Source organism: Amblyraja radiata, chromosome 5 (assembly GCF_010909765.2).
Source record: "Amblyraja radiata isolate CabotCenter1 chromosome 5, sAmbRad1.1.pri, whole genome shotgun sequence".
Lineage (NCBI taxonomy): Eukaryota > Metazoa > Chordata > Chondrichthyes > Rajiformes > Rajidae > Amblyraja > Amblyraja radiata.
Window position 1 is genome coordinate 22858063 of NC_045960.1, and position 17921 is coordinate 22875983.

At 49.5% G+C, this 17921-nt stretch overlaps 1 protein-coding gene across 5 annotated transcripts in view; it reads right to left on the bottom strand.

Moving 5' to 3' along the window:
* mia3 (MIA SH3 domain ER export factor 3) overlaps positions 1 to 2963 on the bottom strand; it is a 77812-nt gene extending 74849 nt beyond the window's left edge. For all 5 annotated transcript variants that reach the window (XM_033020755.1, XM_033020754.1, XM_033020753.1 and 2 more), the window contains exon 1: positions 2825 to 2963. In XM_033020755.1, the coding sequence (XP_032876646.1) occupies positions 2825 to 2948 (124 nt within the window). In that variant the 5' untranslated portion in view covers positions 2949 to 2963. The remainder of the gene's footprint in view (positions 1 to 2824) is intronic.
* Between the last annotated feature and the right edge of the window lie 14958 nt (positions 2964 to 17921).

Here is a 17921-nt window from a genome sequence, read left to right on the forward strand (position 1 = left end):
CTCCTGCCTGTTTTCATTCTTAGGTCGGTGGGGGAGCCAGTTAGTAGTTTGAAATGAATGGCGTTAACATCTCAAGTGACCTGTCCTGGGTCCAGAACATCAATGTAATCACAAGGAAGGCATGAGAGCACCTCTATTTTCTTAAAGGTTTTAAAGAGATTCGACATGTCATCAAATATTCACCAAAAAACCTCTATAGGTGTACTGTAGAAAATATATTGACTGATTACATCATGACAGCAATTCCAACGCACAGGAATGTAAAAAGCTGCAGAGAATGGTGGACTGAGCGCTGTCCATCACGGACATACTCTTCCCACCATGTTTATGTGTTGTCTGAGTCTGTCCAGAGATGCTGTTGCAAGCAAGATTTTCATTATACTTGTACCTCATCATATTTATTCATATGACAATAAACTCGAAATGTCATTACTTGATACGATAGATTGTGCAATTTAAAATCATGAAGGGGCCAGAGAAAATGAATGATGAAGAACTGTTCCCCTGGGCTGCAGGATTGTGATGCATAGGTCATGGGTTCAAAGTGACTGGAAAAAGAAACAAAATAGGTAATCCAAGGCTAAATGTTCCACAGAGCAAGTAGTTTTGTCTCAGATAGACACAAAGTGCTGGGGTAACTCAGCGGGACAGGCCGCAGCTCTGGAGAGAAGGAATGGGTGACGTTTCGGGTCGAGACCCAAAACTGCCTGTGCCGCTTAGTTACTCCAGCATTTTGTATCTATCTTCGGTTTAAACCAGTATCTACAGTTCCTTCCTACACTAGTTTTGTCTTGGAATAGATTCTCTAAAACAAGCAGATTCAATCATATGTTTCCAAACGGAATGGAAGGAAAACAAACTTGCAGAGATCTGGTGAAAGAATCAGGGAATGGGACAACTGAGATTACTCTTGTGAAAGGTTAGCACAGGACCGATGGGTCAAATGGCCGCCTTCCAGGCTGCAGAGACTGATTACCTTCTAAATCCCACTAATTGACAAGTAATTACTTCAAACCTTAACCAATGTTTTCTCCCGAATACGCTCTTTGCTAAACTTCACCCATTTCCACACCCCCTCCCACATGTACACACACAATAACTTGGTTCTTCTCTGAATCCAAATACATTAGTATCAATTTCTGCACAAGGTATTCCACAAGTGCTCTCTTGTGCTGAGACAACTATCAACCGTAGATGTGAAATTAAGATCAGCAAATTAGAAATAAGTGCAATATCTCAATGCGTATTAATTTTTGTCATGGAAAACGGCAATAGTTTGGGGACGGGCTAAGATTAGCATCAGCATTAAAACTGATGCATACAACATCCACGGGGAAGGCCAGATGGCAAGCGCAAAGTACCTCGTAGTTAAACATTAAAGGCACTCGAAGTAGTAGGCTCATCTTCCTAAGCATCAAGTTTCCAGCTCGTTACCAGGTTAGAATCAGAGCATCAGAATAGGATACTCTGTCAGATAAACTAAATTGCAGTTATCAAAGGAACCACAACTTACAAAGGAAACCTATAATAATTAAACAACCAGGAAATCCATACTGATTAAACAATTAAAACAGAAATAGATAAACTTCAAAGCAAAACCATATAATTTGCATGTGTATGGCATCTACAAAATCGCAAAATGTTGTACAAATAACAAAATACTTATAAAGTGCTGACAGATTTAACATACGGGACTCAACAGTCAATTTGCCCGCAGCAAGTTCCAACAGACAACAACAATGTGATCCTGTTTTGGAAATATTGAGGCATATTCATGTAGGATACTCTTGAGATACCATCCGCCCATTTCTAAAATAACACCATGACTTTGCCTCTGATAACTGAGCCTTGGTTCACCATCTCAAACAAAAGATGGAAACACTGACAGGGAGCAGTGCACCCTGAGAGCTTCGTGGTTAAGATAGTAAAGTTTGTCTTGAAACAACAACTTAGCGATTGAGAGGGGAGACTACTGCGTACTGAACCACAGCCGGCACCAAATGGCAATGAAAGAGGAGCATCTGGAAAGACCCAGCACGTTGTCATGTTATGGAATGGGAGTTTGCTCCTTTCTTTGACTGGCAGGGTAACTGTTAAATGAGCAGACTGTATCCTGTTGATGCAAGCTCAAATCTTACCAGAACAGCTGAGGAATTAAACAAATCTGAAAGAAAAGATTAACAGCAATACTGGTGAGGAACAAACTACAGATTCACGAAATTCCATCTGGTTGCTTAATACTCATCAGAGGAGAAAATATGCCACATTCTGACTGGGCCTGTCAACTTCAGACCAACAAATGAGCCCAGACTCGCATACTACCCTAGGAAATGACAGTTCAGACTGGCAGCACAGGCTGACATTGACAACACGCCCACATCCTGTTAATGAATGAAATCATCATTTAATATTCTGGAATCTTCCCAAACAAGCCAGGATTTGGAGCTGCGAATATTCAACATCCCGTCAACAATAAGTGCATCTTTGCAAAGCAACAAACAGAAGGGGAGAGCTGCTCCCGATTATAAAATATGACAGCAAAGTAAAAGTTCATGTTGCGTGTGCGAGGACCACAAGCATCTGCACCTCTGATGCACCAGACTAACTCGTAGCCAGAGATGGCTCCCGTAGTTTGTGGAGTTGGGAGCCGACCGATCTTTGGCCTTATTGAGCAGCAGCAGATACATTTCCGCCTGAAGCTGAGGCATCGCTGGCTCTGCAGCTGCCAACACGTCAGGAGCCGGAGCCTGGGCATCAGTGTTGCCCGCGGGCCAGGTCAATTAAAGCACGCACCGACCGCTCAGTTACAGAGGGGGGTACTTACAGCTGCATTCCTCGTCCAGGCAGCGTTTGAAGTCAGAGAGGTGTTTATGTCCGGAGCTGGCAGTGACGGTAGCGGCGGCGACCAGCAGCGCCCACAGACACAACCTCCCCATCACTGCAGCCATGTTGGTGGCGCCGCGCAGGCGCAGGCGCGATGGGTGGCGGGCGCGACACGTCAGCACCAGAGAGGAGATGGAGGAGGGTTAGAGTGGGTTAGAGTGGAGAGAGGGTTAGAGTGGAGAGAGGGCTAGAGTGGAGAGAGGGCTAGAGTGGGTTAGAGAGGAGAGAGGGTTAGAGTGGAGAGAGGGCTAGAGTGGAGAGAGGGCTAGAGTGGAGAGAGGGCTAGAGTGGGTTAGAGGGGGTTAGAGTGGAGAGAGGGCTAGAGTGGGTTAGAATGGAGAGAGGGCTAGAGTGGGTTAGAGTGGAGAGAGGGCTAGAGTGGGTTAGAGAGGAGAGAGGGCTAGAGTGGGTTAGAGAGGAGAGAGGGTTAGACTGGAGAGTGGGTTAGAGTGGAGAGAGGGTTAGAGTGGAGAGAGGGTTAGAGTGGAGAGAGGGTTAGAGTGGAGAGAGGGCTAGAGTGGGTTAGAGAGGAGAGAGGGCTAGAGTGGGTTAGAGAGGAGAGAGGGCTAGAGTCGGTTAGAGAGGGCTAGAGTGGAGAGAGGGCTAGAGTGGGTTAGAGAGGGCTAGAGTGGAGAGAGGGCTAGAGTGGGTTAGAGAGGAGAGAGGGTTAGACTGGAGAGTGGAGAGAGGGTTAGAGTGGAGAGAGGGTTAGAGTGGAGAGAGGGCTAGAGTGGGTTAGAGAGGAGAGAGGGCTAGAGTGGGTTAGAGAGGGCTAGAGTGGAGAGAGGGCTAGAGTGGGTTAGAGAGGGCTAGAGTGGAGAGAGGGCTAGAGTGGGTTAGAGAGGGCTAGAGTGGAGAGAGGGCTAGAGTGGGTTAGAGTGGAGAGAGGGCTAGAGTGGGTTAGAGTGGAGAGAGGGTTAGAGTGGGTTAGAGTGGAGAGAGGGCTAGAGTGGAGAGAGGGCTAGAGTGGGTTAGAGAGGGTTAGAGTGGGTTAGAGTGGAGAGAGGGCTAGAGTGGAGAGAGGGCTAGAGGGTTAGAGTGGAGAGAGGGCTAGAGTGGGTTAGAGAGGGTTAGAGAGGGCTAGAGTGGGTTAGAGTGGAGAGAGGGTGAGAGAGGGTTAGAGTGGGTTAGAGTGGGTTAGAGTGGAGAGAGGGCTAGAGTGGAGAGAGGGCTAGAGTGGGTTAGAGAGGGTTAGAGTGGAGAGAGGGCTAGAGAGGGTTAGAGTGGAGAGAGGGCTAGAGTGGGTTAGAGAGGGCTAGAGTGGGTTAGAGTGGAGAGAGGGCTAGAGTGGGTTAGTGGAGAGAGGGTTAGAGTGGAGAGAGGGTTAGAGTGGGTTAGAGTGGAGAGAGGGTTAGAGTGGAGAGAGGGCTAGAGTGGAGAGAGGGCTAGAGTGGGTTAGAGTGGAGAGAGGGTTAGAGTGGAGAGAGGGTTAGAGTGGAGAGAGGGCTAGAGTGGAGAGAGGGCTAGAGTGGAGAGAGGGCTAGAGTGGAGAGAGGGCTAGAGTGGAGAGAGGGTTAGAGTGGAGAGAGGGCTAGAGTGGGTTAGAGAGGGTTAGAGTGGAGAGAGGGCTAGAGTGGGTTAGAGTGGAGAGAGGGTTAGAGTGGGTTAGAGTGGAGAGAGGGCTAGAGTGGGTTAGAGAGGAGAGAGGGTTAGACTGGAGAGTGGAGAGAGGGTTAGAGTGGAGAGAGGGTTAGAGTGGAGAGAGGGCTAGAGTGGGTTAGAGAGGAGAGAGGGCTAGAGTGGGTTAGAGAGGGCTAGAGTGGAGAGAGGGCTAGAGTGGGTTAGAGAGGGCTAGAGTGGAGAGAGGGCTAGAGTGGGTTAGAGAGGGCTAGAGTGGAGAGAGGGCTAGAGTGGGTTAGAGTGGAGAGAGGGCTAGAGTGGGTTAGAGTGGAGAGAGGGTTAGAGTGGGTTAGAGTGGAGAGAGGGCTAGAGTGGAGAGAGGGCTAGAGTGGGTTAGAGAGGGTTAGAGTGGGTTAGAGTGGAGAGAGGGCTAGAGGGTTAGAGTGGAGAGAGGGCTAGAGTGGGTTAGAGAGGGTTAGAGAGGGCTAGAGTGGGTTAGAGTGGAGAGAGGGTTAGAGAGGGTTAGAGTGGGTTAGAGTGGAGAGAGGGCTAGAGTGGAGAGAGGGCTAGAGTGGGTTAGAGAGGGTTAGAGTGGAGAGAGGGCCAGAGAGGGTTAGAGTGGAGAGAGGGCTAGAGTGGGTTAGAGAGGGCTAGAGTGGGTTAGAGTGGAGAGAGGGCTAGAGTGGGTTAGTGGAGAGAGGGTTAGAGTGGGTTAGAGTGGAGAGAGGGTTAGAGTGGAGAGAGGGCTAGAGTGGAGAGAGGGCTAGAGTGGGTTAGAGTGGAGAGAGGGTTAGAGTGGAGAGAGGGCTAGAGTGGAGAGAGGGCTAGAGTGGAGAGAGGGTTAGAGTGGAGAGAGGGCTAGAGTGGGTTAGAGAGGGTTAGAGTGGAGAGAGGGCTAGAGTGGAGAGAGGGCTAGAGTGGAGAGAGGGCTAGAGTGGAGAGAGGGCTAGAGTGGAGAGAGGGTTAGAGTGGAGAGAGGGCTAGAGTGGGTTAGAGAGGAGAGAGGGTTAGACTGGAGAGAGGGCTAAAGTGGGTTAGAGAGGAGAGAGGGTTAGAGTGGAGAGTGGGTTAGAGTGGATTAGAGAGGGCTAGAGTGGAGAGAGGGCTAGAGTGGAGAGAGGGCTAAAGTGGGTTAGAGAGGAGAGAGGGTTAGAGTGGAGAGAGGGCTAAAGTGGGTTAGAGAGGAGAGAGGGCTAAAGTGGGTTAGAGAGGGCTAGAGTGGAGAGAGGGCTAGAGTGGGTTAGAGTGGAGAGAGGGCTAAAGTGGGTTAGAGAGGAGAGAGGGTTAGAGTGGAGAGAGGGCTAGAGTGGGTTAGAGAGGAGAGAGGGTTAGACTGGAGAGAGGGCTAAAGTGGGTTAGAGAGGAGAGAGGGTTAGAGTGGAGAGAGGGCTAGAGTGGAGAGAGGGCTAGAGTGGGTTAGAGAGGAGAGAGGGCTAGAGTGGGTTAGAGGGGGTTAGAGTGGAGAGAGGGCTAGAGTGGGTTAGAATGGAGAGAGGGCTAGAGTGGGTTAGAGTGGAGAGAGGGCTAGAGTGGGTTAGAGAGGAGAGAGGGCTAGAGTGGGTTAGAGAGGAGAGAGGGTTAGACTGGAGAGTGGGTTAGAGTGGAGAGAGGGTTAGAGTGGAGAGAGGGTTAGAGTGGAGAGAGGATTAGAGTGGAGAGAGGGCTAGAGTGGGTTAGAGAGGAGAGAGGGCTAGAGTGGGTTAGAGAGGAGAGAGGGCTAGAGTGGGTTAGAGAGGGCTAGAGTGGAGAGAGGGCTAGAGTGGGTTAGAGAGGGCTAGAGTGGAGAGAGGGCTAGAGTGGGTTAGAGAGGGCTAGAGTGGAGAGAGGGCTAGTGGGTTAGAGTGGAGAGAGGGCTAGAGTGGGTTAGAGTGGAGAGAGGGTTAGAGTGGGTTAGAGTGGAGAGAGGGCTAGAGTGGGTTAGAGAGGAGAGAGGGTTAGACTGGAGAGTGGAGAGAGGGTTAGAGTGGAGAGGGTTAGAGTGGAGAGAGGGCTAGAGTGGGTTAGAGAGGGCTAGAGTGGAGAGAGGGCTAGAGTGGGTTAGAGAGGGCTAGAGTGGAGAGAGGGCTAGAGTGGGTTAGAGAGGGCTAGAGTGGAGAGAGGGCTAGAGTGGGTTAGAGTGGAGAGAGGGCTAGAGTGGGTTAGAGTGGAGAGAGGGTTAGAGTGAGTTAGAGTGGAGAGAGGGCTAGAGTGGAGAGAGGGCTAGAGTGGGTTAGAGTGGGTTAGAGTGGAGAGAGGGCTAGAGTGGAGAGAGGGCTAGAGGGTTAGAGTGGAGAGAGGGCTAGAGTGGGTTAGAGAGGGCTAGAGTGGGTTAGAGTGGAGAGAGGGTGAGAGAGGGTTAGAGTGGGTTAGAGTGGAGAGAGGGCTAGAGTGGAGAGAGGACTAGAGTGGGTTAGAGAGGGTTAGAGTGGAGAGAGGGCTAGAGAGGGTTAGAGTGGAGAGAGGGCTAGAGTGGGTTAGAGAGGGTTAGAGTGGGTTAGAGTGGAGAGAGGGCTAGAGTGGGTTAGTGGAGAGAGGGTTAGAGTGGAGAGAGGGTTAGAGTGGGTTAGAGTGGAGAGAGGGTTAGAGTGGAGAGAGGGCTAGAGTGGAGAGAGGGCTAGAGTGGGTTAGAGTGGAGAGAGGGTTAGAGTGGAGAGAGGGTTAGAGTGGAGAGAGGGCTAGAGTGGAGAGAGGGCTAGAGTGGAGAGAGGGCTAGAGTGGAGAGAGGGCTAGAGTGGAGAGAGGGTTAGAGTGGAGAGAGGGCTAGAGTGGGTTAGAGTGGAGAGAGGGCTAGAGTGGAGAGAGGGCTAGAGTGGAGAGAGGGCTAGAGTGGGTTAGAGAGGGCTAGGGTGGAGAGAGGGTTAGAGTGGGTTAGAGTGGAGAGAGGGCTAGAGTGGAGAGAGGGAGGGCTAGAGTGGAGAGAGGGCTATAGTGGAGAGGCTAGAATGGAGAGAGGGCTAGAGTGGAGAGAGGGTTAGAGTGGGTTAGAGTGGAGAGAGGTCTAGAGTGGAGAGAGCGCTAGAGTGGAGAGAGGGTTAGAGTGGAGAGAGGGCTAGAGTGGGTTAGAGTGGAGAGAGGGTTAGAGTGGAGAGAGGGCTAGAGTGCAGAGAGGGCTAGAGTGGGTTAGAGTGGAGAGAGGGTTAGAGTGGAGAGAGGGAGGGCTAGAGTGGAGAGAGGGCTAGAGTGGGGGAGAGAGGGTTAGAGTGGAGAGAGGGCTAGAGTGGAGAGAGGGCTAGAGTGGAGAGAGGGCTAGAGTAGGTTAGAGTGGAGAGAGGGCTAGAGTGGGTTAGAGTGTAGAGTGGGCTAGAGTGGAGAGAGGGCTAGAGTGGAGAGAAGGTTAGAGTGGAGAGAGGGTTAGAGTGGGTTAGAGTGGAGAGAGGGTTAGAGTGGAGAGAGGGCTAGAGTGGAGAGAGGGTTAGAGTGGAGAGAGGGTTAGAGTGGAGAGAGGGTTAGAGTGGAGAGAGGGTTAGAGTGGAGAGAGGGTTAGAATGGGTTAGAGTGGAGAGAGGGCTAGAGTGGTGAGAGGGTTAGAGTGGAGAGAGGGCTAGAGTGGAGAGAGGGCTAGAGTGGAGAGAGGGCTAGAGTGGAGAGAGGGCTAGAGTGGAGAGAGGGCTAGAGTGGAGAGAGGGCTAGAGTGGAGAGAGGGTTAGAGTGGAGAGAGGGTTAGAATGGAGAGAGGGTTAGAGTGGAGAGAGGGCTAGAGTGGAGAGAGGGCTAGAGTGGAGAGAGGGTTAGAGTGGAGAGAGGTCTACAGTGGGTTAGAGTGGAGAGAGGGTTAGAGTGGAGAGAGGGCTAGAGTGTGTTAGAGTGGAGAGAGGGCTAGAGTGGAGAGAGGGTTATAGTGGAGAGAGGGTTAGAGTGGAGAGAGGGCTAGAGTGGGTTAGAGTGGAGAGTGGGTTAGAGTGGAGAGAGGGTTAGAGTGGAGAGAGGGTTAGAGTGGAGAAAGGGCTAGAGTGGAGAGAGGGCTAGAGTGGAGAGAGGGCTAGAGTGTAGAGAGGGTTAGAGTGGAGAGAGGGCTAGAGTGGGTTAGAGTGGAGAGAAGGCTAGAGTGGAGAGAGGGCTAGAGTGGAGAGAGGGCTAGAGTGGGTTAGAGTGGAGAGAGGGCTAGAGTGGGTTAGAGTGGAGAGAGGGCTAGAGTGGAGAGAGGGTTAGAGTGGGTTAGAGTGGAGAGAGGGCTAGAGTGGGCAGTGGGTTAGAGTGGAGAGAGGGCTAGAGTGGAGAGAGGGTTAGAGTGGAGAGAGGGCTAGAGTGGGTTAGAGTGGAGAGAGGGCGAGAGTGGAGAGAGGGCTAGAGTGGAGAGAGGGTTAGAGTGGAGAGAGGGCTAAAGTGGAGAGAGGGCTAAAGTGGAGAGAGGGCTGGAGTGGAGAGAGGGTTAGAGTGGAGAGAGGGCTAGAGTGGAGAGAGGGTTAGAGTGGAGAGAGGGTTAGAGTGGAGAGAGGGTTAGAGTGGAGAGAGGGTTAGAGTGGAGAGAGGGTTAGAGTGGAGAGAGGGCTAGAGTGGAGAGAGGGCTAGAGTGGAGAGAGGGTTAGAGTGGAGAGAGGGCTAGAGTGGAGAGAGGGCTAGAGTGGAGAGAGGGCTAGAGTGGGTTAGAGTGGAGAGAGGGCTAGAGTGGGTTAGAGTGGAGAGAGGGCCAGAGTGGGTTAGAGTGGAGAGAGGGTTAGAGTGGAGAGAGGGCTAGAGTGGGTTAGAGTGGAGAGAGGGCTAGAGTGGAGAGAGGGTTAGAGTGGGTTAGAGTGGAGAGAGGGCTAGAGTGGGTTAGAGTGGAGAGAGGGCTAGAGTGGAGAGAGGGTTAGAGTGGAGAGAGGGCTAGAGTGGAGAGAGGGATGGGAGAGGGTTAGAGTGGGGAGAGGGTTAGTGTGGAGAGAGGGTTAGTGTGGAGAGAGGGATGGGAGAGGGTTAGAGTGGAGAGAGGGTTGGGAGAGGGTTAGGGGAAGAGGAGAGAGGGAGAAGGATGGAAGAGTGGGGTGGGAGAGGGAGGGAGAAGGGGTGGGAGAGGGGATCAGAGGGAGTTGAAGTGGGAGGGACTCAGAGAGTTAGGGTAGAGAGTGGGTTGAAGAGGGTTGGGGGAGAGGAGGGTGAAGAGAGGTGAGGGAAAAGGGAGGGAGAGGTTTAGGGGGAAAGAGGGAAGTGGGAGAGGGGTGGAAAAGAGACGGCGAGGAGGGTGAAGAGAGATGGGAGGGAGAGGGTTAGGGTAGGGGGTGGAAGAGGGAAGGGGTGGAGAGAAGTGGGAGGGAGAGGGTTGGGGTAGAGGAGGGGGGGGGGAAGAGGGAGTTGAGGGAAGGGAGGGAAAGGGGGTAAGGAAATAGTAATGGGTGTAAACTAAACAAGCTATTTAAAAAAAACTCGAGCAGCTGTGCTCTCAGGTCTGGCAACACTATCCACTGGATGAATGACTTGTAAGTTCAGCTTGCCAATGCCAGTCTGAAGAACTGTCTGACCCAAAGCACCATGTGTCTATTTCCTGCACACACGCTGCCTGATCTGCTGAGTTCCTTCAGCACTTTGTTTTTATTGGGTGAAGATTCCAACATCTGCAATCACTTGTACCTCTAAAACTAGCAGTTTGATTTTGATTTACTGCATTCTCCTCTGGAAGAATCAATCGATGACCTTATGACAGCTTTTCTCACCGCCCACCACAACTGATATTCCCTGTAGAAGTTATGGTTTTAAAGACCTCCCACTGTACAAATGATTCTGCTGGAATTCAAGCCCTTCGTTAACTGGGGATGGTTGGAAAAACTTAAGCAAATCTGTGGAGACCATTCATGAAAACAATGTAAACTGAAAAGACTGGCTATCTGAACTTTGTTGAACTTGAGACTGAGCCCCAAGTGCTGAGACATGTCCTGCAGGAAAACCTTGTAGCCAAGTTTACAGGGGACCAACCTGTATACAAGCAGCACTCTTCCTGCTACTGTGAAGTAATGCAATGAATAAATATATGATGGTGGAAGGGGGTTGGGAGAGGGCTTCTGGGTATTAGAGTGACCTACACAAGCTGGTAAAGAATGGTGACTGCTGCAGGTATATTTACCATGGATGCAGATCCTTCAGGACTCAGCCAGAGTCCTGTTAGGAAGTTGTTATGAAGATCTCTGAAAGGACCTAAGGGCAGTTTATGAATGATTGCCTTTTTGGGGCAGTGTTAAATGCAGTCAAATGCCAGCACATTCTGTCCCTTCACCTGTGGATGGGTTTAGATGACCTTCATAATGCAGCAGAGAGAAGCCACAGAATGATCCCGCGGCAGAGACATTGTCCGTGACCCCGCTCTCCACAGACAGTTTCGGGTTCCTCTTGAGACAGTGGTTTTGGTGACAGGTCCTGTTTGAGTGTTGCCCCTTTAAATAGCAGTTACTGGGGAAGCAGGCCTCACGAAAGCTGTTGCTTCTCCACCGCAGAACCGCTGTTGACCTTGCCTGGGGATATCATTCTGGAATCGTGTTAGAAGGAATGGAAATCCCACCAAACAAATGAGGGGCCACAATTTTTGCTGGGCACCAACACACCCAGAAATATTGGAAATGTTCCTACATTCCAGGTTAACCTGGTTCTCAACAGTGGTTCTATGAAGTGGGTAATGTCAGGAAGAACATGGAGTGTGCATCTAGTCTTCCTACATCTCTCCCAATTTCCATGCTGGAATTAAGCAAAGGTTGGGGCACCTCCCTTGGCCTGGAGGTTCAAGCTTGTTGCAGTTCTGATTTCGATCTGAATAGTTAGATGAGCAAGCCCAATAATCCAAAGAAAATCAGTTCTGCTCTGGTAAATAGAATGCATACACAACAAACACGCAGGAAAGTAGGCCACATGGCCCACTGGACCTGCCCCACCACTGGCAGTGTGATGGGGAACTGATTCCTGCTGCTCTCAGCTCCTCTTCTGTGCCATTCCCCAGAGCCCTCAGTTCTTAGATGTTTTAATTTGTTATCTATCTCTGCCTTAAATATATGAAATGACCCAGCCTACTCCACCCTCGGGGGAAGAGAATTCCAGAGAACAATCTGGAACCAGAGATTGCTAGGAGCAGGAAAGGATGTTGGACCTTTCCTGATTAAGACTATTTCCAAACTCCCTTTCCTTTCAAAAGTCATTGAAAAGGTAATTTTAAATCAACTTATGCCTTACCTACACCAAAATACCATCCTGGAAACTTTCCAATCAGGTTTCAGGGCCCACCACAGCACAGAGTCCACCTTGTTGAAGGTACACAATGACCTACCTCTCACCATTGACTCCGGCGACTGTGCTATACTGCTCCTTCTCGACCTCAGCGCAGCTTTTGATACTGTTTTGATACTGTTGACTACACCATCCTAATCCGGTACGGGGTTGGTATTGATGGCACTGCCCTGAGCTGGTTCATCTCCTACCTCAAAGATAGGAGTTTCTCTTCAAACATAGGCAACTCTTTCTCCTCCCCAGCTAGCCTCTGCTGTGGGGTCCCACTAGGTTCCATCCTTGCCCCATTCTCTTCTCCCTGTATATGCTCCCCTTAGGCCAAGTCATTCAAAGGCACAGCATTTCCTTCCATTGCTATGCAAACGATTCACAACTCTATCTCCCCCTGAAACCCAACAACCGATCAAATCTACTCAGCCTTATCCACTGCCTCGAGGATATAAAGTGTTGGATGGCCCAGAACTTCCTCCAACTAAACAAGAGTAAGTCTGAGGTGATCCTACTCGGCCCCTCGGACTCCATCAAAACGATAGCAGGCAGCCTTGGAAGCCTTACCCCATTACTCAAACCTCACGTCAAAAACCTTGGCATGATATTTGACTCCGCGTTGAAATTTGACAAAGAAGTCAATGCCGTGGTTAAAGCTAGCTTCTTCCAGCTTCGGGCGATAGCTAAAATAAAATCATTCCTCCAATTTAACAACCTCGAAAAGATCATCCACTCATTTATCTCCTCCCGCCTTGATTACTGCAACTCTCTTTACACAGGCATCAGCCAATCATCCCTGTCTCACCTGCAATTGGTCCAAAACGCCGCTGCGAGACTTCTGACGGGCACCCAAAAAAGGGACCACATCACCCCGATTCTGGCCTCTCTCCACTGGCTCCCAGTGCGGTTCTGAATCAATTTCAAGCTCCTTCTTTATGTTTACAAAGCCCTTAACGGGCTTGCCCCCACATATATCAAAAATCTGCTTACCCACCATACCACCTCCAGGTCCCTCAGATCGGCCGACTTGGGGTTACTGACCATCCCACTGTCTAGGCATAAGCTCTGGGGCAACCGCGCTTTTGCGATTGCAGCACCTAGACTGTGGAACAGCATCCCTCTTCCCATCAGAACTGCCCCGTCCATCAACTCTTTTTAGTCTAGACTTAAAACTTATTTCTACTCTCAAGCCTTTCTTGATGTCCTCTGAGGGAGCGTTGTATGTATGTATTTATGTATGTATTGTTGATTTATGTACCACTGTCTTGTAGCACGTTAGTACCTGCACTACTGTAAAGCACTTTGGTCAACGAGAGTTGTTGTTAAATGTACTATAGAAATAAAATTGACTTGACTTGACTTGACCCATTCGTGATCTGCACCTCAAATAAATCTCTCGCAGGTTCTTCCCACGGCCACCAGATGGCGGCAGAGGGTCAATTCAGTTCCACTAATGACATTGGTATTGATTTACCCTTGTACGCAGCGAGATACAGTGAAAAATAATGTATGATTGCTATCCAGACAAACCATACTATACGTGTATACAATCAAGCCATACATAAATACAACAGGTTGTGCCTGGAGAAAAATACTAGAGTGCAGAATATAATGTTATAGTGTCAGGTTCACAATCTGGTCAGGAGACCGGTATTACACCCTTGGCTTATGAGAGGACCATTCAGTCGTCTGATAGCAGCAGGGAAGTAGCTGTTCCTGAATTGGCACGTACTTCTGTATCTCTGTCTGACAGTTGAGAGGAGGGAATGACCTCCTCTCAATTTATTATGATGTGAATTTATTACGGGGAACAAGGAAATGGCAGATGTTGAACAGGTACTTTGGATCTGTCTTCACTAAGGAGGACACAAACAATCTTCCTGATGTAGTAGTGGCCAGAGGATCTGGGGTGATGAAGGAACTGAAGGAAGTCCACATTAGGCAGGAAATGGTGTTGGATAGACTGATGGGACTGAAGGCTGGTAAATCCCCAGGGCCTGATGGTCTGCATCCCAGGGTGCTTAAGGATGTGGCTCTAGAAATTGTGGATGCATTGGTGATAATTTTCCAATGTTCTATAGATTCAGGATCAGTTCCTGTGGATTGGATGTTATCCCACTTCTTAAGAAAGGCGGGAGAGAGAAAACGGGGAATTATAGACCAGTTAGCCTGACATCGGTGGTGGGGAAGATGCTGGCGTCAATTATAAAAGATGAGATAGCCGCACATTTAGATAGCAGTAACAGGATCGGTCCGAGTCAGCATGGATTTGCGAAGGGGAAATCATGCTTGACTAATCTTCTGGAATTTTTTGAAGATGTAACTGAGATAATGGACAAGGGAGAGCCAGTGGATGTAGTGTACCTGGACTTTCAGAAAGCATTTGATAAGGTCCCACATAAGAGATTAGTGGGCAAAATTAGGGCACATGGTATTGGGGGTAGAGTGCTGACATGGATAGAGAAGTGGTTAGCAGACAGGAAACAAAGAGTAGGGATTAACGGGTCCCTTTCAGAATGGCAGGCAGTGACTAGTGGGGTACCGCAAGGCTCTGTGCGACCGCAGCTATTTACAATATACATCAATGATTTGGATGAAGGGATTCAAAGTAACATTAGCAAATTTGCAGATGACACAAAGCTGGGTGGCAGTGTGAACTGTGAGGAGGATGCTATGAGAATGCTGGGTGACTTGGACAGGTTGGGGGAGTGGGCAGATGCATGGCAGATGAAGTTTAATGCGGATAAATGTGAGGTTATCCACTTTGGTAGCAAAAACAGGAAGGCAGATTACTATCTAAATGGCGTCAAGTTGGGAAAAGGGGAAGTACAACGGGATCTGGGGGTCCTTGTACATCAGTCTATGAAAGTAAGCATGCAGGTACAGCAGGCAGTGAAGAAAGCGAATGGCATGTTTGCCTTTATAACAAGAGGAATCGAATATAGGAGCAAAGAGGTCCTTCTGCAGTTGTACAGAGCCCTAGTGAGACCACACCTGGAGTATTGTGTGCAGTTTTGGACCCCTAATTTGAGGAAGGACATTTTTGCTATTGAGGGAATGCAGCGTAGGTTTACAAGGTTAATTCCCGGGATGGCGGGACTGTCATATGCTGAGAGAACACAGCAGCTGGGCTTGTACACTCTGGAGTTTAGAAGGATGAGAGGGTATCTCATTGAAACATATAAGATTGTTAAGGGCTTGGACACACTAGAGGCAGGAAACATGTTCCCGATGTTGGGGAAGTCCAGAACCAGGGACCACAGTTTAAAAATAAGGAGTAAGCCATTTAGAACGGAGACGAGGAAACACTTTTTCTCACAGAGAGTGGTGAGTCTGTGGAATTCTCTGCCTCAGAAGTGGAAGTGGAATCAAGGGATATGGGGAGAAGACAGGCACGGGTTCTTGATTGGGGACGATCAGCCATGATCACAATGAATGGCGGTGCTGGCTCGAAGGGCCGAATGGGCTCCTCCTGCACCTATTTTCGATGTTTCTATGATGCATCTCGATAAAATGCTTACTACAGTGCATCCAAGAGTCTTTGGAGACATGCAGAACTTTTTTTGTCTTTCTTGGCTGTAGCTTTGATGTGCTCCATAGTTTCTCAAAGATGCTCCATTTTATAATAGATTTGGTTGTCGAAGATTCTGTCGAAGAAATTTGGTTTTCTGATTGCATGCGGATCATCACATTAATCCCATTCCTTGTGACTATTCTCCCCACAGTCCCCTCAACTTGCTCCCAGATGCCACCACCACTCGCCCACTCACTGGGGGCAATTTACAGCAGCCAATTAACCCAAAGCGCTATCCTATGGTATTGGATTATTATTAACACAGGTACTGAGACACAGTGAAAACAATATGTTTTGCGTGCTATCGAGTCAGTAATTCTGACGGTCTTAGAATAGAATAATTATAGTAGGTGTAAGGAGATGGGTTGGGACCATGGACAGTGTAATAGGTATAAAGAAATGAACTGGGCCCACATAGAGGATCATGCTCTGGCACCATCTTGCCCCGAATGGGGCGAAGGTCAGAAATCCTCCCAGCGCTCCTGTACACGGGGACCTCCTCCTCGGGCCATGAGAAGACTGGATATAGAGCAACAACTTACCGTGCAGGAGACAATCCTGGTTCGAAGTGTGTGGACTGTCATCAAGTGTGGACCGTCATCCATGTGTATGAGCTCTGCCCACTGTGTGTCAGGGTCTGGCGCTGTCGAATTGAGTGAGGTCAACAACAATGTTGTATTTACACCAAGACACAAGTGCTGGAATAACTCAGCGGGTCAGGCAGCATCTGTGGAGAATATGGACAGGTGACGTTTCGGGATGGGACCCTTCTCCACCTCTCCATGTACCCCAGAGATGCTGCCTGACCTGCTGAGTTACTCCAGCACTTTTGTCTTTTTTTTAAATATAAACAAACATCTGTAGTTCGTTATTTCTACATTTTGTATTTACACAGCATGTCTTGCAAGAAGACACCCAACGGTAGGGTTGCCAACTTTCTCACTCCCAAATAAGGGACAAAAGGTCAAAATACGGGACAAATTCCCGACGGCAAATCGTTGACAGACTCGGCCGTGGCTGGGTGAATGAGTTAGTGGGCCCGGGTGCTGGACTGCACACAAAGCCCAGCCGGCGGGACAGCTGGGGAGTTTCGGCAAAGTCCAGCATCCCCATACAAGTCATGAACCGATGATCAGCCATGAGAAGGAGGGGGGGGGTGGTGGTGTCAGCGGTAAGCGAGGGCCGGGCGAGGCGCTACGTCGGGACGGGGCAGCAGCAGCAGCCCTTTGCTCCGACCCAACACTCCCCTCCTCTCCTCGACCCGAGTTACAGCACTCAAATACGGGACAAGGGCGGTCCCGCACAGGACAGACCAATTTAGCCCAAATACGGGATGTCCCGGCTAATACGGGATAGCTGCCACTCTAAACCCCACTCTCCACTCTGATGCCACACAGGTCTGAGATGTTGCTCTGAATTAAATTAATGAGCAGCCCCTGTAAATCTCCCCCTGAAACTGGGATTCTGACAATATTGGGGCTTCCTGATGTCCAGAAAATGCAGGATTTTTGTTCCTGGATTAAAATCCCTGCTCCCCGTACGGTTTGCAATGAATGTGGGAGCTCTGAGGTAAAAGGCTCTGCTGCATTGACAACGACACACGCGAAGCAACCCACGAAATGGCCACAGGAAGAAAAGCGAGGCACAAAATGGAGGCCGGTGGCCCCACAGCCACTGGGCCTGAAGTAAGCTTCTCCTCCACCAGGGGGAGCACAGTGCACAGGCCGGCCAGCCTGTAGTCTGACTGCAGCTTCGGCAATACAACTGCATTGCTGCTTTTCACAAAATTATAATTATTGCATTAGCAAAATTATTTACGCAAAGATACATGCACACAAAGGTAATTAAAGTAGAGATGAGGCACAATATTGAAATCTCGCCATTGAAGGGGAAGCCGAGTCTTGGTTTCTTGGTCCTCCAAAATATTCCAAATGGAATTTAAACTGGAGGTGGTGGAGGGAGGACTTAAGCCAGAAAGGGTTATTGGGAGTCTGCTTATTTTTAGGGCAGAGTAAGATGGATTACTGGGGACAGGCAGCAATGGGAAGTGGATCGTACAGTAAGATCAACTGTGACTTTATTAAATGGCAGGGCAGCCTTGAGGAGCTGGGTGATCTGTTTCTAATTTGTATGATTCACTATAACAGTGGCAATGTTTCTCAAATACCTCATGGACTGTGAAAGGCCCTGGGATACACCCCAGGTGTAAAAGGCACTACAGAAATGCAAACATCTAGCATACTGGTTGTTTCAGAGTAAATGGGGAGTTCCCTACACTGTCTGCAGGATGGATGTGAATGCGCTGGAGAGTGCAGGTGAGGTTCGCTAGGGTGTGCCCTGGATTGGAGGATTTTAGTTATGGGGAGAGATTGCATGGGCTGGACTTTTTTTTCCCGGGAGGGAAGGACACTGGGGGGGGGGGGGGGGAGAGGGTGACCTGATGGAATAGGCAACGTTATATGAGGTAGATATATTTCCCCATGGGGCAGGTATCAGGCGAGGGGAATGAGTTTCAAAAGAGATCCGAGAGATAAGCTTTTTTTAAACTCAGATATAAATTGATAATCGGAACTCGTTCTCAGAAATCAATTACAATCATCGTGTTTCAAAGACACTTAGGCTTGCACTAAAATTGGCATGGCATGGAAGGCTACAGTGCGAGGAAATGGGATTAGAGCAGATCGGCAATAAAATTGCCATGGACAGTGTGCCGAATGACCAGTTTCTGTGCTGCCCCACCCTTTATGAGAGGTGT